The sequence below is a fragment of the Enhydra lutris genome, unplaced genomic scaffold (genome assembly GCF_002288905.1).
Source record: "Enhydra lutris kenyoni isolate GAN:26980312 unplaced genomic scaffold, ASM228890v2 scaffoldscaffold14, whole genome shotgun sequence".
NCBI lineage: Eukaryota > Metazoa > Chordata > Mammalia > Carnivora > Mustelidae > Enhydra > Enhydra lutris.
In genome coordinates this window covers 29,488,568-29,509,316 of record NW_019154098.1, presented here as the reverse complement: position 1 = coordinate 29,509,316, position 20,749 = coordinate 29,488,568, and the positions used below count along the sequence as shown (strand labels likewise).

Here is a 20,749-nt window from a genome sequence, read left to right as displayed (position 1 = left end):
TCTTAGACATTTTTGATACTCTGCCATAAACATATATATATTCATTCATTTTATATTTATGTAAAAAATCTCAGTCACTTTTACAAAACTCAGTTCCCTAGTAGAATGTTTTTTTCCATTAACCAAAGGTTTTCAGGCTGAAATGTAAACCTGTTTCATTGGTATAAAATCCCTCTGAAATATTTTAGTATATACTTCGGTTGTATTACTTCCTTTTGTCCTTGGTAAAAATAGAAGCACTGAATTGTAAATGCTCTTTAAGAGTTGATGTATAGCTCTGCATAAACTAGATGGCTATTAAAGTTAAATTTACATCTTTAAATTGCCAAATGCCTTTGGTAAAGGCTTTAAAATTCTGAACATGTAAACAGTGCTACCAATATAATATAGGCTCTGGGTTCATAATTGGATTTTATTTCTCAATTATACTGTATCTATAGCTAATTGTTTTTAAAATAAAGGTAATGTGTAATGATGACTGATGGTATTATTTAAGTGGTTGCCTTTAATTTTGCATTCAGTTTTATAAGTGTTTTTTTTAATATGCATACTTTCGTATGGAAGAATAGTGTTGAATATTTTTAGAATTTCCTACATTTAAACAAATATTAAACACTACATGGTAATTGTGGTAACATAGATATTTTTAACTGTGCTGTTTTGGCTTTTTTTCCTCCACAGAGCAATTCCTTCCTAACCTGAATTCCACTGTCCTTGCTGAAAACTACTTTGATAGAACCTACCAGATGCTTTACCTTTTGGTTAAAGGAACTATACCTGTTGAAATCCATACCACTGCTGTCATATTTGTTTCTTTCCAATTACCTGCTGTAACAGAAGATGACTTCTATAGCTCTCATAATCTGGTTAGAAATCTTGCCTTGTTCCTAAAGATACCAAGTGACAAAATCCGTGTCAGCAAATTAATGCGAGGGGAGAGTCTGCGGAAGAAAAGATCCACAGGACTCACGGTGGAATTGGAGATTGGCGATCCTCCTCCTCCGTTCTTAAGCAACGATACTGCAGGTATGAAGAGGAGACATTTGAGTTGGAAGAATGTAATACTAGATCCACATTCACAAATAACCCTTTCAGGGCCTGGTAAACCTGGCCTCAGGAAGTCCCACCAACCCCACATCCTGAGCCCTGTAGGGGCCTAGAGACTCTTTTCCCTACTCTACTCCTGTAATCCCAAAATATTTTGGAATTATGAAGGAACTTTAGCCTCCATTTTGTTATTATAGCAATTAGTGAATTCAACAAAAGGATTTGACCTACTTTAGAAGATTTGAGAGGTGACCTAAGTAATTGACCTTACAGCTGTGAGATTAAGCATAAAAAGAGTCAGTCAACGAAAAAAGGAAGGTAAGAATGTTCAAGTCTAAGGAGAGAGTTGGTAGAAGTGGTGCATTAGAGGAACTGGAGAAGGTCTGACTGGTCTGTGGTGTCAGGGGCCAGGAAGGCCAAGGTGGTGGAGGTGATGTTGAGAGGTAGGCAGGTGCTAGATCATGGGAAACCAAAAGAAGCTCTTTTCTCCATAAGCTAAAACGATTTTGGATATTTTCCCAAGGAATGCGTAGACATTTGGAGATTCTGAGCTGTAATAAAGTCACCAGTATACCCTAACAAATGCAGATGTGCAAGAATATGTTCTATTTTTAATTCCTATGACTGATCCAGTCACCAGCTGTCACATTTTCCTCTGTCCCTCACTCTCTACATCCCCATTTTTTAGGTATCAGAGATAAAAACAAGCTCACTGGTCCGATCAGAGGTATCTTTGCTGCTTTAAATTATTTCCTTAGAATGACTCAGTTTGGGCGTTTGGGTAAATGTTCAGCCCTTCGGATTTTTTCTTTTCCATCTGCTTAAGTTGGTATCAGAATACCAAAGGGGCTTTCCAGTCTTCAGACGCCTATGTTGCCTCTTGTTCTCATAGTCTCTGTTACCGGGTAGGTGGTCTTCTCTGCTCTGCACTGCACTCGAGCTTGTCTTGAGGTGAACTGGACTTTCCTGGCCTTTTGGCATCCATCCCCAGCATGCATTTCCAACTGTGCCATTGTGTTTGGTAGTCAAGCACAAGTCTCAACTAGGCACACCCATCTCCAAAAAAATGAGACTTAGATCCCTATCAGAGGAAGATTACGCCCAGCTAATGAAGCGTAAGCTTCAAGGCCTTATGCTTGTACAAGTCATAGGACGGACCTGGGAGAAGGGACCATTTAATAATGTGACCCAATCATTGTTACTATCAAAGTTGCAGAAGTAGGACTTTTCCTCATTCTTTTTCTTAAAGAGAGCCTCCAAACTGCATAACTTTCAGATTCAGAAAATCTTGATCTGCCTTATCTCTATCCAGCATCTTTTTCCTTATCTCCCAGGGCTCTCTTACATGTCAACCTGGGTACTGAGTGAAGTTCTCGCCTCCTGCCTTTAGGGGTCATCACTCATGACCCCAGGAGGTTTGCTTCCAAGGATTGACCCAGTGCACCTGTCACATACTGTTCTGGAATCCTACCAGCTAGATACCTTCCCTTATGGAGGTAGGCCTGTGGAAAGGCTTTCTGGACTAGACTTGTTGAAGGAAACAGGAAGTATAGTCACTCAGATGTCCAAAGAAACTGACTTATTTCATACATGTGATCTGTATGTGATCTAAATTTCTTCACACACAACCTCTTCCATCCCCTTATCCCCTTTAAGCAGTTTTATTTTGTTAGATTTATCCCAACAGGTATAAGACAGTCTAAGAACATGGAGATGGGGGCAATCGGAGGGACAGGCTAATGGCTTATTTTTCAGACATATTCTGGGTTATAGTTTCAAGTCTCAATGAAAGTCCTACAACCTGGCACAGAGGGATTTCACAGCAAAATATTGGGCAGTGACGAGGAAGGTGTGCAGGTAGGAATACTGTGGGCTCTCCACAGCCTTTGTGTGGGTCAGGATATCCAGGAGTTCTCAGCTGTTGTAGAAAGGGGTGACTGAAGTACTGAGGGGATCTCTGGATAAACAGAGATTGATCAGGAGTAAAAGCTCTTCAGGTTAAGGACTTGGGTTTATTCAGGTGGCAGTCAGCAGAGCTGAATACCTTCACATGTCAAGTGGTCGGAGAAAATCTGTGAACAGTGCAGGCAGGTCAAACGTGCCATGTTGCGCCAAAACCCAGTGAAGGCAAGTGGTAGCCGCAGTCAGGGGCTATGAGGCCCCTTTGTACCTGTGACTGATCACATGAGCCCTCATACCTGGGAAGCCATTTGGAGAAGAATAGAAGGAAGGACTGGGGCAGAGAAGAATAAATCTGAAAGACTAATCATTTATCCAGAGGGTCTGAGTCAACCAAAAGAGACATGTTGAACTGACGGGACTGAAATTCCCTGAGACCATGATTTTCAAAGTGTTATGTGAGATCAACGGCCTCCTCCTTCCTGAGCACCCTGAGCTTCACGGTTTAGCCTTAATGGAGGAGACACAATGCTCAGAGTCCTCAAGGCAGGACTCTGGATATAGAAGGTGCTGGAAAACTAGGCAGGAACTGTTGTCAAGTTCAGTACAGTACACCAAAAAGATCCTGGAGACAGTTGTTTTTTAAAAGATCACTCAGACTACAATGTATAGAATGGAGAGGAAGAAGGACAGAATAGATGTAAGAAAACTAGTTTTAAAGCTGTTTTAGTAAATGATGGCTTTGACTAGGATTTAGGCAATGGGGACAGAGAGTTCTAGAAGCTAGTAACTGATTGTATGTTGCGGAGGAGAAATGAAACAGAAGAAGGGATCAGGCAAAAGTACCACGATCTGACAGATAAGTATGATGAACAGAGGTGCTACTTCCTAGGTACAGAGCATGGTGGGGCCAGTAAGTGTAAGAGGGCCTGCCAGGCTAGACAAAGACAAAAGAAACTGCCTGTTGTGTTAAAATTAACTTTGAAAATCATCAACGTCTAGAGCAAGCAACAGTTTGTGCGTAATGTAGTGTTAACTTCAGAACTTACTAATATACCTCGTGTAAATTCGATGATGCTAATTATCCTTACGCTCCAAAATTAAAACTCTCTTTCTAGGAAATGGTACATGGTGATAGACTTGCATGATGGTGTTTCACTCCTCAATAAAGGATGGCGTGGGAAAGGATTAAATTAAGAGCCGTATATTTTTCCACGATGGTTTCTTTCACTTTTCTTGTATCTATTTTATCTACCTTTGGTTTTTCTTTAATTGCAGCTTAGAAACATATTCTACTGAGTTCTCCACTTTCCTAAGCTCATTCATAGGATTTTGTCATATTGATCTCATGGATGGTGCAAAAGCTACAGAATTCCAGAATGTGGGTGGAGCCATGCAAAAAAAAAAAAGAAAGAAAGAAAGAAAAGAAAAAGAAAAAAAAATGAAAAACTCACAATCTTGTATTCTTATAAGCCATATGTCATGTTACTATTTCCCCATAGGTGGGATGCAGTTATCTGAACTCCAAAAAATCGCTGGGTCTCTTGGAAAAGCTGTAATTTCAGGAAAAACCAGTAGTATCCTTGGATTTAATATCTCTTCCATGTCTATTACCAATCCTATCCCCAGCCCAAGTGATTCTGCCTGGACTAAGGTAAGAAAAAGCAACCAGAAAAATACATCTTAGCTATTTAAAACATTGCTGCTTCTTTCTTCTTTTAACTCTTTATAGTTCAATACAATAATTTAGAGGGCATGTCTTCCTAATTAATGTTGGCTCTTCTTTTTATAGATATAACTAAGATGATAAAATAGTTGAGAAAGGAGCCTATCTTCTAAAAAAATTACTTATTTGTATAAAATGTGCTTTGCTTTGAGTATAAGAATGCTTCATGAATTTGATCAGAGGGAATATTGCAATAAAACTAACTTCATGTATTGAACATATTTTTACACTTATTATTACATATTACACTTAGCCTAGCTAAGATGAATGTGCTCCTCACTGTATTTTATCACGTGAAAACCACGTCATCACTCATGACCATTTATTTACAGGTGACCGCCCAACCCGTTGAAAGGTTTGCATTTCCCGTTCATCATGTGGCCTTTGTGTCCTCCCTGTCTGTGATCACTCAGCCCGTGGCAGCTCAACCAGGACAGCCGTTTTCTCAGCAGCCTTCAGTGAAGGCAGTAGATTCTGATGTAAGTTCTAACTGAAAGCTTTCGCTGAGTGAGGAAATTAAGCTACACCTTTTGGAGAGTGAGCCAACTTCAGTAATCATGGTCCACTGGCAACTGAGGATGACACTTACTGCCTCTTAAAGGCTGGACTAGGGGCGCCTGGGTGGCTCAGTGGGTTAAAGCCTCTGCCTTCGGCTCAGGTCATGATCCCAGGGTCCTGGGATCGAGCCCCGCATCGGGATATATATGTATATCATATATGATATGGTGTATATCATACTATATGATATATATATCATATATACATATATATGTATATCATACTATATGATATATATATCATATATACATATATATGTATATATGATATATATATCATATATACATATATATGTATATCATATATGATATGGTGTATATCATACTATATGATATATATATGTACATATATACACATACTATATGATATATATAAATGTATATGTATATGTATACTATGTATAAATATATGTGCTTATATATAAAATACTGTTTTGTTTATGGTATGTTTTGTGGAAGAAAAGAAAGAAAATAGGAATATATAGGGTTATTTGTGTTTATATAAAGTGACACAAAGTGTAAAAACAAAAAAACCAGCAACAGGGTGACCGGTGACTTATTATTGTATAACTTTTTATAACCTTTTGGTTTTCCAACTAGGTAAATGCATTATTAGATCAAAATAAAATAATAGAGCTGCAGGGTTTACCTCTTGAGAAACTCAGAGGAAATGGGATTTTCTCTGAAAACGTTATATCTCTTGTACAGCTGGGTGTTTTTTTTTTATCTCAGTATAGTTATTTTTAAGATTCTTTGAATCAGCATTTTATCTGTAAATTCTGTAAATCAGCATTTTTCTGTAAATTCAAAAATTATTGAGCTTAAGCTAATTTTATTCTTGTGTAAAATACATTTTGGAATGTATTTTGGAAGGAATAAAACAACTGCCAACAAATTTAACTGATTCCTTGATATATGCTCTTATTGAATATTTTAGTTTCCAAGAGCTTAAAAGTTTTCTTTGACTACGATTTTAAAATATGTAATTTTTCTTCAACTTCTTTGAAGTGTTGTCCTGGATTTTTTAAGTCAAAATATGACCTGTGAATATGAATATTTACTAATATGTATATTGCACTGACTATATTGATATTCCTAAATAATTGAGAGTGTTTACAAGGAAGTTTAGGATTTAGAGAAATTGAAATAAGAGACAACACTGAGGAATTGTGGGTTTAAGTTCCTGGAATGGGACACCAACCCATCCAGTGAACCTCCCAGGCAAGTGGAGTCTGGGAGGCCAGGAAGGGAACCATGACTCACACGGGGCCCCAGGGGCAACACTATGTGGAACCGAGAGAGAGACATGTGAACAGCTTCTTATGGAGAAAACAAAACAGAATCTAGGCAGTTGACAAGTGAAATTTCAATCCCAAAGTATTAGGAAGAAAGGAAACTCAATAGAGGAGAGGAGGAAATCAGATACCAGGAGACTTGGTCAAGAGAGCTGGTACCAAGTAAACTGCAGGGCGTGATCTGCTCTTTATTGGGAGCCCTCTAGTGGGTGCATGATTAGGAGGGAATTATTAAGATCACTGATCTGATTTGGACGTAAGTAAAGTTTCATAAAAAATCTACTTCAGGTTTCCTACATGTTAGTAATGAGTATAGCTTCCATTTATTGAGGCATTTCACGTAGGGTTACTTCATTTCATTTTGAGACTACTCTAAATTAGGCATTAAAACTTTTTATATTTGAGTGGGCACCTGGGTGGCTCAGTGGGTTAAAGCCTCTGCCTTCAGCTCAGGTCATGATTCCCAGGGTCCCGGGATCAAGCCCTGCATCGGGCTCGATCCCAGGGTCCTGGGATCAAGCCCCATATCGGGCTCTCTGCTCCGCAAGGAGCCTCCTTCCCCCTGGAGCCTGCTTCCCCCTCTCTCTCTGCCTGCCTTTCTGCCTACTTGTGATCTCTGTCTGTCAAATAAATAAATAAAATATTAAAAAAAAAACTTTTTATATTTGAGGAAACAGGTCTAAAAGGTTCAACCATGTTCCAAGGTCATACATACATCAGTTCAACAGATAGTTAACTGAACACCCATCTCTGCATTACCTGCTAGGCCCTGGGAATACATTGGTGAGGGAGGTGGACACTGTGTCTTCTCTCATCCAGCTTGCATTCTAATAGGAGAGAGGAGATGGATAATTCATGATAAGGAATAATACAATTTCAAATGAAAATCATTTTAATGTCCACGTGAAGGAACCGAGGTGCTACTTTGAATCAGGTAGTGAGAGAAGGCCTTGTGAGGAGGGGACACCTGACTTGAAAATGGGATGACCAGGAGGCACCAGCAACAAAAAGATGTGGAGGGGAAGCATTTTATAAACAGCAGGTGCTACCATTGTGTTTCAGAGTTAGCCTTCTTTGAATCCAAACTTCACGCACTTTCTCATGAAATTCGTGTTTAATCAGATATAGTAAGTTAAATGTGCTAACAACTGAAGCAAAATTTGCAAATGAGTATACAGTCATTCTACTGGTCAATGGACAAATTAGATAAGATTAAATCCTGAGTAGAGTAAGCCATAAATGGCTGAGCCATAACAATATTTAATTATCATGTGAAAATTTGCACGATTCATATATTTAATTTAAAAAATTAACTTTAACTGATACTTCTTATAAAGCTCTAAGACATGACTTGTAATGTTAATTCCCTGCTTTCCTGTTTCCTTCCAAGGTCAATCTAATCCCATGGAAAAGTGGTTTGACAATGAAGCCCATGGAGGCTTATATGGTATTTATATGAACCAAGATGGCCTTCCTGGGTGTTCTCTTATACAGGGATTTACCATTTGGACATGCTGGGATTATGGAATTTATTTTCAGGTAAATGTGATCCAAGGTGGTGATTGTTTATCTTGTTTTACTATTGTACTTTGCACTATGTAACCTACAAGTTGTTTTACAGACTACAGAGAGTGTGCATATCTATAATGTGACTCTCGTTGACAACGGGATGGCCATTTCTTCAATGATTTACATGCCAGCCTCTGTATCTCACAAAATTTCCAGTAAAACAGTGCAGATTAAGGTAAGAAATGAATACAGCCACAGTAAGGAGAAAGGGTAAATTCAGTGAAGTTCTGGTAAGATTGATCTCCTTGACTCCGAAGCCAGGTGAGTCCAAACCTCCTTGCCTTTGTTCTCATTATATTCTTTCAGGAAGTGCTCTATCCCTCCCTCGCCTCCCTGGTCCCCTCACCTCTTTTTGTGTACCACCCCCTAGTCTTGTCACAAGTAGTGAAATTTTCATTTCCTCTACGAATCCTTTCCTGAACTAGCTTAGATAATATTGACACTCTCTCCTCTTTTTGTTCCTGCTGTTCCCTGGGCATATTTCTGTCACAGAAATATGTATAATGTATAATATGTATTATGTATAATAACATGTCATTATACATAATAATTTACCAGCCTAGTTTCCCCTTCCCAGTTTGTTAGTCATTCCACTTAGGGCATAAAGTCACATCCTTTTCATCTTGGCTTTATGAATAACCCCTTCCTCAGACTTCAAGGTTGTGTTTTGCTACGGTGGAATTCAGTATTATCCATTATTGTATTTTCCTTGAGGAAAAGCTATCATTTAAACTGTACTGTTTAATTTTTTTTTTACATAGAGCTCATTAATTGTTGGAAGTAGCCCTGGATTTAATTGCTCTGATGTCCTAACTAATGATGATCCCAATATTGAACTTTCTGCCGCCCACCGGAGTGCTAGACCTCCATCAGGTGAAAATTTTAGAAGTTTAATTTTGGTGTTCATGTGAGTGCATATTTAAATTTTATTAACTTTCTTTCTTTTATAAAAGGTGGGCGAAGTGGGATTTGCTGGCCTACCTTTGCTTCAGCACATAACATGGCACCCCGGAAACCCCATGCAGGGCTCATGAGTTACAATGCCATTAGTGGCCTTCTGGATATCTCAGGCAAGTTTAAACATAGTCTTGACAAATTTACTCAGTTAAGTTCTATAAAGAATATGTAGAATATATCTAATAATGTTTCACTATTAGTAAAAAAAAAGATCGTGATTTAAATGAATCTGTATATGAATCTGCTCCATGTGGAAAGCCAAGAAATCAAACATCAGTCAATTTCAAGAATAATTCCCTGGCAAAATTTGTATATGTTAAAGAAGTGACATTTAATTTTTCTTCTAAAACAGCAGAGGAAACACTGGTATAATGATTTAATGTTAGTTTCTATAAATCGTAAAAACCCTTTTATATAAGTAGGGTTATATATTATTATCTCTTTTTACAACTGAAGAAATTTAAATTCATATAACCCAAGAGCTAGTAACATCTATTGGCTCTGTCCACCTGTTCATTTATTTATTTCGTGCTTCTTCCATAGTTGATACTCTTTGGTAATCACTAACATGCCCTCTGTGTTTACTCCCAGAACTCCAAGCACATGCTTTCCTCAGTCTTCATTTTATCCAGTCATCCGGTTTTGTTCTTTCCAGGCCCCTGACTAATTAGCTAAGTCATTTTTTATGTTTATCCTTACCTCACACCACTTCTCTCTTCACACAAAGTGGGTCACCCTGGGTACTACCTAAATTTCTTTCCCATAGTAGAATCTGCCCATGCCACTCTCTTCCAAGGCCATCCCCAGGTGGGGCTGAAATGCACTGGCATTATATAATAGACTCATTCCAATGTTTCATTTTTCAGAGACTTTGACCCCTTCTCCTACAGTGTGCCATGGAAGTTCTTACCATTCTACTTCATTTAAAGTGGAACATGATGGGGCACCTGAGTGGCTCAGTGGGTTAAGTCTCTGCCTTCAGCTCGGGTCATGATCTCAGGGTCCTGGGATCGAGCCCCGCATCAGGCTCCCTGCTGAGCAGGGAGCCTGCTTCCACCCCCCTCCCCCACGCCTGCCTCTCTGCCTACTTATGATCTGTCTGTCAAATAAATTTTAAAAATCTTCAAAAAAAAAATAAAGTGGAACATGATATTTTCCAAACTTAGAAAAGCCATGACAACAGCACAGGAGAATACCCCCATCCGTAGTGATACTCTCCCTTATTCAGCTTTGTATTCTTTCCCCCTTGATCTAACACCATCACAATTTGCTCTCAGATATATATACTCCTGATTCCTGTCAGTACATGTTAGTTACTGCAGTTCCTTTGGTATACAATCCTCTCATCCCATAGCAGGCTTGTCACTTCCCCGGTCAGACCATGTTGAGACTTGACCAGACTGACTGCTCTGTCTTCCAGAAGGGGAGATGGGGACAGGTCCCAAGAAAGGCAAGATTTGCCTTTTCTTTTGAGGTCTTGTCATGATTTCAACAAAGGAGGCAGGAAAGCTCTCTTCTAATAAGGGAGAAGCAGACCACTTATACAGATCTGGAACATTCAAGGGGAACCCTGGGTTTCAAGACTCAAATTCATGTTCCCTATATTCCCATCCTAATTCGGGTTCCATTCATTTTCTATCAGAGCCCGTCTTTGATGTAGGAGACTTGCCAGGGCTGAGAATTCAACCTTCTACAAATACTATATTGGTTTTGTTTTCAGATCCTGAGGTTTGCCTTGAATTTGTGATTGATTCTTTCTTCAGAGCATCAGTGACTGTCAATAGTCACCTACTTTTAGTTTTCTTGTAACCACTGTTTCCCCTTTACCCCTCAAATGCCAAAGTTACTGTACCAGCCAGAGAACTTCCTTCCACCTAGATATTATCCCAGTCCACCATGAGAGAAATCTTTTTTTTTATTAACACATAATGTATTATTTGCTTCAGGGGTGCAGGTCTGTGACTCTTCAGTCTTATGCAATTCACAGCATTCACCATAGCACATACCCTCCCCAGTGTCCATAACCCAATCACCCTAACCTTCCTCCTGCAACCCTCAGTTTGTTTCCTGATACCATGAGTGAAATCTTTACAATTTCATTGTTACAGCTTTCTAGGGGTTTCAAGGGGCTGTCAGTATTCCACGTACCCTCAATAAGGGCATCCTCATTCCCATCCAGACAGCAAGTGAGCTAAATTCATTATTGCATCATTACAGCCTGTATCCTAGGACCACTTCTGGTACTCACTGTCTAAATCAGATGGTCTAAAAGTAAAGCCAGAGATGGGATTCTCGTGCAAGTGGTTTATTAAGGGTGTGTTTTCACAAGAAAGGGAGTGAGGGAAGTAGGATGAGCAGAGCTAAGCAAGGATAGCGTCTCAGCTAGAGTCAAGCTCTTTCTTGATACCTCAGGGAGCTGTGCAGTTTAGTTGCCTCCTCTTGAGGCAAAGGGACCTTCTGTTCAGTTGTCGGTTAGGCATAGTAGCCCTTTGGTGGTGGTATTGAGTGCAGAATCTCTTAGGAGAGGGAATTGTCATCTGGTTAAGGACAATTCTCTGGAAAAAGGGGCAGGTGCGAGTAGTGGGCAGCCAATATTTACGGGGGGGGGGTGCTGAGGGCCAGTGCACTGGACCAGTAAAGCAGATCTGTACAGGTTACAGTGTCTGCTACTGTGGTATTTTATTAATATTCATCTAAGGCTCATATTGATGTACATAAAATATCATCTTAGGAAAAAAATTTCACCAGAAAGGGTGGTGATATTACATAACTGATATAAGAATTTTGGAGTCACCTTTTGCTTTTTTTTTCTATTTTTGAGTTATTGGATTTTAATTACAATGGAGATTAAGTTTGAATTCAATAAATTTTATCTTTTGGTCACACAATATATGCAATAAGGCCAAAAGAACCAATGTTTCAATTAGTCTTTGCTGCATAACAAAATACCTCCAAAATTTAGAGTCTTTAAAGCATCATTTATTAGCTCCTGATTCTGCGGATTGACAGTTTGGGCTTTGTTCATTTGCACAGTTCTTCTGCTGGTCTCACCTGGGATTATTCCTTAGGCTGCCATCAGTTTATGGGATAGATAATCTAGGATAGTCTCTCTTCTGTGTCCAGTGGTTGGTGCTTGCCAGTGTTTGGGCTGGCCATTAGCTAGAGTAAGGGAGGTGATGGGGCCATATGTCTTCTGAGCTCATTCACATGCTGGAAGTTGCAGAATTCCCCAAGAGCACCAAGAGAGAGTGAGCCCTAATAGGCAAGCACTTTTCAGATCTGCTTATATCACAATTGCTCTTGTCCCATTGGTCAAACCAAATCACATAACTAAGCTCAGAGAAGATATGAGAAGACTATTCAATGGTATTAATGTAGGGAGGCAACAATCTAACACGAATAGTGGTGGACTGTCCACCATATAAGCTAAGAGCTCTATGTTCAAGGTGGTGTTATATGATGTATTTGCTGGAATATGCATGAAATGAAACTGATTTTATCACTTTCTCCATTCTGTTATTTATGTTTTAGGTTCAACATTTGTTGGATTTAAGAATGTTTGTTCAGGTGAAACTAATGTGGTATTCATTACTAACCCTTTGAATGAAGATTTACAGCATCCAATCCATGTGAAGAACATACAGCTGGTTGATACTACTGAACAATCAAAAATATTCATACATAGGCCTGATATAAGGTACAACATATGAAAGTCTGTTTTTTTCTTTCATATCTATAGCTTTCTGTGTTTCTTTTCCCCTGCCATAGATCTGAGAAAGTTGCTATATTAAAGTAACTATTAATTTCTGTAAAATTTTAATCAGCACTATGAGAATTAATACTATTTAATGCATCTGTGTTTTCAGTTAAATTGAAGAAGCTAGGCTCTAATATATATTTTTTTTCTCATACTGTTTTTTCCACGCCTAAGTAATACTATCATAAAAGATGGAGACCAGGTTAGAAGTGTGTTGTACATTAGTAGCTCTCCATTAATGGTTATTAGAAATGAGAGACATTCCTCTATCTTTTCCTCCCTTTTCCTTACCTCTTTTGTTTCCTGTTGCTTTCCAAACATCTTACCACACTCACCCCAGCATGCACTTTGAAATTTAATGTCAGCCATTATAATCACAGTGACTGAGAAGATGCAGAAACTCCAAACAGTGACTTTTCAATCACAAAAGTCAGTTGGAGTCAGAATATCTCTAGAAATTCAGCCACTTAGACCTTAAATCTTAAAAGAAGATAGCCAGTAACTGCTATACTTTTTAGAAAGTATATGGCCCAATCACCCCCTGTACTCTAGCTAATGGCCAGCCCAAACACTGCAAGCACCAACCACCAAACATGGAAGTGAGACTATCCTAGACTATCCATCCCATAAACTGATGGTAGCCTAAGGAGTAATCCCAGATGAGACCAGCAGAAGAATTATCCAAATGAACAAAGCCCAAACTGCCAATCCATAGAAACAGGAGCTAATAAATGATGGCTTAAAGACTAAATTTTGGAGGTATTTTGTTATGCAGCAAAGACTAATTGAAACATTGTTCTTATTGGATATATTGTGTGACCAAAAGATAACATATAGGCCAGGAATTCAGATGTAAGACAAGATTGGAGGAAAGACATTTTTTATGAGACATCTTTGAACCATTTTCAGTATGGGAAGAAGACGAGGAATAATGTTGTCTAATTAGATAGACATCTCTTTAGACAAATGCAGTGTTTCATCAACAGTTTGACTTCATCTGATTTTGTTTCGGTGACAACTGCACATCTCCTCATTTAGTAATTACAAAGTGCAGTATTTTTTGGCTCAATAGAGCTTCTCCTCACTAGAATATTATTAGCTTCTGTTTAGTTATCATTGGATCTTTCAGATGTAATATATAATTTTAATACCTAGGTCATGAAGAAAATACTATTTTGTTTTGTTTTGTTTTGCTTTGTTTTTGAAAAGAGAGAGATCATGCAAATGGGAGGGAGGAGGGTGAGAGAGAATCTTAAGCAGGCTCCATGCCCAGTGCAGAGCCGGATGTGGGACTCGATCTTAAGCCCTGCAATCATGACCTGAGCCGAAATCCAGAATTGGATGCTTAACCTACTGAGCCACCCAGACACCTCAGAAAATACCACATTTTAAAATAGAATGTCTTTGAGCTCTGTGCTTTTATTAAGATGCTGCTGGCCTTTTCCCAGATCCCTTTTCACCCAAAGCTCTAAATATTGGGAGGGAGTTCACCCAGGCCCCCAAAGCTCTAAATATTGGCCAGTAATAACCTACAGTTGCTCTCTTTTACAGAAAATTGCACTTAGCTGGATAGGAATAGCCTTGGGCAGCTAAAACCCTCCCTAACAGCATCTCCTTGCAGCCCATGGAAAATGACTAGTTTATACAGGAGTACAAAAGGCCAACCCCCTTGTCTCAAGATGGGAGCAAACCTAGGTGCAATTGATGACCCAGAGGTGCCCCTGGGATCAGAATGAAGCTAGTCCATAGACCACAGTAATCTCGTTTTCCTTCCGTTGTCTTATGTGGCTCCTCTCCTTCTTTTTTGCGAAAATTCCTTCAGTAAATCTCTTGAACAAAAATCTGTGGGGCAGCTGGGTGGCTCAGTGGGTTAAAGCCTCTGCCTTCGGCTCAGGTCATGATCCTAGGGTCCTGGGATCGAGCCCTGCATGGGGCTCTCTGCTCAGAAGGGAGCCTGCTTCCCCCTCTCTCTCTGCCTGCCTCTTTGCCTGCTTGTGATCTCTTTCTGTGTGTCAAATAAATAAATAAAATCTTTTTTAAAAAATCTGCATTTCAGGGTGCCTGGGTGGCTCAGTGGGTTAAGCCGCTGCCTTCGGCTCAGGTCATGATCTCAGGGTCCTGGGATCGAGTCCCACATCGGGCTCTCTGCTCAGCAGGGAGCCTGCTTCCCTCTTTCTCTCTGCCTGCCTCTCTGTCTACTTGTGATCTCTGTCTGTCAAATAAATAAATAAAATCTTTAAAAAAAAAATCTGCATTTCAGGCTCTGTTTCTTTGTGACATGAAGTAAAAACAGAGCCCTAAGTCTTAATATAAAAGTGTCACTGGGTACTATACCTGCAGACTTGCTCACAATAGCATCTTCACATGCTTGAACACAAAGAACTCATGAGCTACAGAAATACTTATTCAAGTTGTCTCCAAAGCTATTATTGTACAGTAAGGGGCAACTTACCTCTTCATATCTCTCTTACAGCAAAAAGGGAAAGAGATACTAAACAGTTTCTAATAGTTCTGAGAATTCCCCTATTATTTTGTTGTTATAACTTCGGAATAAGGCATATTTCCCTGTAGTATATATCATGACATAGTATAACTATACTGTATACCATGTATAGTGTGTAATGTGCAGTATATTGCAAGTTAAGCATCTATTTTATTATTATTACCAGTTAACAATCAGCTACTCCAGGTAGCTCAAGATGAAGGCAGAATGCCATTGATGGTGCATGATAAGTATGCAGTATTTCATCTCTTACAGTTTGGGTATTTACAGAATGGTTACTAAAATACATAGCATAGTGGGATGTCTGGGTGGCTCAGTGGGTTAAGCCACTGCCTTCGGCTTGGGTCATGATCTCAGGGTCCTGGGATCGAGCCCCGCATCGGTCTCTGCTCAGCAGGGAGCCTGCTTCCCCCCCTCTCTCTGTCTGCTGCTTTGCCTACTTGTGATCTCTTTCTCTCTCTGTCAAATAAATAAATAAAGTCTTTAAAAAAATATGTAGTATAGCAATCATAATCTAAGTATATCTTTTTGTATATACATAAACAAGTCTATATAATATTATGTACTAATCTGCAATTGGTGATGGCCTAAGAAATTGAGATGAGGGACTGAACTTTAAGCATTTAGATTATTTAATAATAATCATACAATACTTTTATAAATTTTAAAGACCCATGTAAACAAGAAGGGAGAGACTTCCAACACAGGGATTTTGTATGTCTTCCAGAACAGACTGTTGGCCTGCTCAGTGGGGCAATATTAGTATACTGTGAGCCATGCTCAAGGTTGAAATCTATCATTGACAAAATATGGAATAACAAAGTGGAATTCTAATTTTATACCTCACAGGTATAACTTGTCCTTTTGAAATGTTAATGAATTAATAATAATAACATAACAAACCCAGAGAATGGAAAATCAGACCTTCTTATAATACTAGTTACATACGCTCCTTGTTCCCATTTTGAATCCTTTCTGAAATGATAAGATTCAGTGAGTCAAAAAACTTTGGATACTCTCTTATCAAATCCTCAACTGAAACGCTCTCTGGAAACAGGGGAAGGATACTAACTATAAATATTCATGTGTTTTGCCTTTTCTCCGCAGTAAGGTGAATCCAGCTGATTGCGTAGACATGGTTTGTGATGCCAAAAGGAAATCTTTTCTTAGAGATATGGACGGTTCCTTTCTGGGAAATTCTGGTTCAGTGATACCTCAAGCAGAATATGAATGGAACGGAAATAGTCAATTTGGAATTGGAGACTACAGGATTCCTAAGGTGGTGCTCACATTCCCAAACGGCAGTAGGATGCCTGTCACTGAGAAAGCACCGTACAAAGGTTTGTTGGACATTCTTCTGTTAGTCCTCAAGTTTGTGAAACAAAACATATCTTTTATTTTTAGTAATTGGGGTAATCAACCAATAACATATTTTCTACTTACTAATCTTACATAAAAGAAGAAGTATATGGATGTTTTTGGAGAGATTGCTTTTCCCCGCTAAAACGTATATACCTATTTTTAGGAATTATTAGAGATTCAACCTGTAAATACATTCCACAATGGCAGAGCTATCAGTGCTTTGGGATGGAATATGCAATGATGGTTATTGAAAGCCTGGATTCTGACACAGAAACTCGAAGACTCTCACCAGTGGCTATAGTGAGCAATGGTTATGTTGATCTCATTAATGGTACGTGTTCAGTATAAACAAACTAGTAGTTACTCAAAGCAGTCACTATTTATTACATGCATGGAGACATCTCACAAATTATTTATCACATTAAACTAACAAACATCAGGACTGCTTTCCTTCTGCTTGTAAGAAAAGATCTATATGCAGGAGGGCTGTTTGATGCTTCAGTGGACTCCCTTATTAGAAAACCAGGATAGTTATTCAAAATTAACCATTAGAAGAAGAGGAGAATTATTCCTTGACTGATCTTCATACCTATATTAATAAGGTGGCATAAATATTTTAAGGGAAAATTGACCCGAGTGTCTCCAAAAAGATAATTTGCCTTACATAAATTAAAACACAGATAATGTGTTATTTGGAATACTTGAGAAGTTATTTTCAGCCTACTCGGTTTTTATTTTTGTGACTCCTTCTAAGACTTAATCTTGAATCAGTGTGTTTTGGGGCTTGTTTGTTTTCATTCCTGGTTCCTTTGACTGTCAGGAACATCTTGGCAAGTTCCAGAGTCTAGGCTCCTTACATTCTGGTCATGGGTGAGTCTAGTAGAGAGGAAAGACAGTGGTCTCCATAAGAATTCAGATCAACTTAGGAGCCCAGGACTTTTTGAATCAATAAAATGAACCTCTAGGAGCTGCAGAAAATAGAGGGAAGGGACTCATTGTATTACCCAGAAATGGTATGGGGGGGGGTTTTAAAGATTAGTCCCTAAGAAGGCTTAAGAGTCTTTCCAGGGCTGAAGGGGCATGTAACCTGGATGAGAAAGATTTCTGTGCCCTGGCAGTGTCAAAACATGGACTGAAATATCCTGAGATTCAACAAAATAGCCAGCATCCCACAAAAATATTCATTTTTTTTAATGTGTTAGCAAGGAAATAAAGAACACTCAAAGAAATGGTGATATACCAAAAAAAAAAAAAAAAAAAAAAAGTTTTCAAGAGAATAGAATGAACTAAATCAGGGATGTCCCAAAGTTACATGATTTCAAGTCTCTCCTCACTTCTGTTGCCTGCAACATGCAATTTGCCTGGTTTCTCTGGCCCATAATCAACCCAATTTTAAGGGCTGCCTCTCAAATCTTACAAAGCAGAGAGCTTGTGGGAAGAACTTTAGAGCAGTCAGTGTCAATAATGGAGATATTTTCAAATTGCTCTGTTTTATATGCTAGAGAAAGATTTTAGTCTGTTTATTTTTATACTTTTCTTTTTTGAAAAGAATACAAGCTTTCAATTTACAATAGTGACATGACATTTCTCTTAAAAATAAATTTAAATTTTTAAAAGTGACTGTCAGTTTAAAGAAGAGTCTTAAGTAAATGATGACAGTATTGCAAAAATTATGAAGATGTTGAAAGAATCACTGAGGCATAAGATACAACCACATTAGATTGGGGGGGGGGAATCCCAAGGTAAAAGTTATTGAATATCACTAAAGTTTCCTTTAAAATTTTAAAACTCAATTTCACTTATTTTTAAAAAATGGTCTTTGCTACTCTGAATTTTTCATTGTATACATAGAAATTTCTTTCTGTTTTCAAAACTCACAAAGAAGGTTTATTTAAATGCAGAATTTACATTTTGGATGCTAAGAGAAAGTTGATATTCTACACGAGCTTCAGAAGTTTATATTGATTTAAAATTTGATTGAAGTTCATTTATAAATATTGATAAGAATTCCAAGTAAGCTAGGAAATTGAGCAAAGCTAATGAATAAATACATCAAGAAAGTTTATCACTCCATATCTCATTCAATGTTTTATAATCTCAGCCACTTTAAAACTGAAGTGAAGTAGAAAAGTTTGCTACAAGTCATGCTATGCCTATTCTGGAAAAGTCTGGATTCAGGTAGAAAAGCAGCCACTGTGTTTGGCTTTTTAGAGGTTTTATTGGAGTGTTATTTCTCTGATTATATCAGTTCGTTAATGATGTTGACCCTCCAGTGGTGCCTATAATTACAGTCTCTAATAAAAATCTATTTAAATAACAACAGAGGAAGATTATAAACTTCATAAAAAACAAAACTTAAGAGTTTGTCGAATTTACAGATTAACTGATGAAGAAATGAGTATGTGAAAGAATTAACAAATCCATGGTTTAGCCATACAAATGTCCATATTTCCAAGTACAGGTTCTGTTTTTAAGAAATTAACTCTGTAACTTTACATTTAACATTAAACAGTCTGAGAAAATTGGCTCCCCACCTAAACTCGCATTTGATAGGAAGCATTTTCTTTCTTACCATGTGGCCGGGACTTAAATATGATTGTTGAAGTAGAGAATCATATAAAACCTACTGTTTCCTTCAAGGACCTTTCCTGTGCAAACTCAACACATTTGACCCTACAAGTAAACAAGTAAGGGTAGTAGGAAGGAGTTGCATCCTGCCTTCTTTTTAAGCTAAGGATAGATGGGTGGATGGATAATGGATGTAAATGCTGAACTTGACCCTGCAATTTATTTTTAATACAATTACTCTTCAGGGTTCGTGCTAAATAATATTCGTGATATAGAATGTGAACTTTCATTTATGTGGCTTTAGGCCCACAGGATCATGGCTGGTGTGCTGGATACACATGCCAGAGAAGACTGTCCCTGTTTCATAGCATTGTGGCTCTGAACAAATCTTATGAAATTTACTTCACTGGTACCAGTCCTCAGAACCTTCGGCTGATGTTGCTTAATGTTGACCATAGAAAGGTAACACAAGATAGAAATGACTTCTTGAGTTATCGGTGTTGGTTATTGACATCTATTTCTAAATGCTAAGGATTTATCTCCTCCCCTGTGCTCTTGAACATCATCAGAAGCATCATCAGGGTACAACTAAAAATAAGCTTAATTCAGAAAGTTTTCATCAGCCCGAGAACATATATGCATACCGCACATCTGTCCCCCATCATGACAGTGAGGCCTATGATTTACATGATTGGCAGCAAAGTTGAACTTTTATGTGAAAGTAATGCATATCCAGGACCGGTGACTGGAATTATATATTTATTTACCATGCTACTATTTATCTATTTCAGGAGCACACCTTTGGAATTTACTTTAGCAATCACAGCACATTATTTTAAGTATCTTCAACAATATCAGATCTTTGCTATGAACTGCATTCAGCTGGGACAGTTAAGTTTATATACACTGTGCCAGTGGGAAGAGAGTATGAGGTTAAACAATAGTCTCATAACTGAAATTTTTTTTTCCCCCAAGAACATGAGACTCAAAAGTCCCAGAGTATTAGGAATGTGAAGAAAGGGTGTGGAGAAGATAAAGCAGAAAGAATAGTAGCAAAGAGAGACACACCTGCTCCTTCTCAGAGGATAGCAATCTCATCCTTTCAGTTGCTGGAGATAAAACCTTGGCCCTGTTCTTGATTTCTCCCTCTGGGTCGTATCCCTCACCGAGTCCATCTGCAAATCCTGTTGAATGTCCCTTCGAAATATCCAGAACCTGACACTTCTTACCACCATCACTGCTATCCCCCACTTTGAGCCAACATTATTTCTTCCCTGGATTAAGGCAGTTGGCTCCCAGTTCCTCCCACTGCTCTGCTTCTGCCTGCTCTATTGTCTGTTCTCACCTCAGCAGCCACAGAGAGACCTTCAAATTATAAGTCACACCAGGTCTCTCCTTGCCCCAAATGCTGCAGTAATTTCCCCACTGGGCTTTGTACAGAGCCAGAGTCCCCACATACTTAGCTCTCTGACTGCAACTCTTCCAGCCACACTGAGCTCCCTGCTGTTC

At 38.6% G+C, this 20,749-nt stretch overlaps 1 protein-coding gene and 1 long non-coding RNA gene across 2 annotated transcripts in view; both read left to right on the top strand.

The window, feature by feature from the left end:
* The window catches only part of LOC111146633 (PKHD1 like 1), a 183,716-nt gene that overhangs the window by 145,541 nt on the left and 17,426 nt on the right, over positions 1-20,749 (top strand). The window contains exons 73-75 of the mRNA XM_022502266.1: positions 682-1,026; positions 4,449-4,600; positions 5,005-5,151. Of these exons, the coding sequence (XP_022357974.1) occupies positions 682-1,026; positions 4,449-4,600; positions 5,005-5,151 (644 nt within the window). The remainder of the gene's footprint in view (positions 1-681; positions 1,027-4,448; positions 4,601-5,004; positions 5,152-20,749) is intronic.
* Positions 8,191-9,100, top strand: LOC111146634. Its single transcript, XR_002640548.1, has 3 exons — positions 8,191-8,268; positions 8,855-8,966; positions 9,047-9,100. It is a non-coding gene; the product is annotated as an uncharacterized LOC111146634 (long non-coding RNA).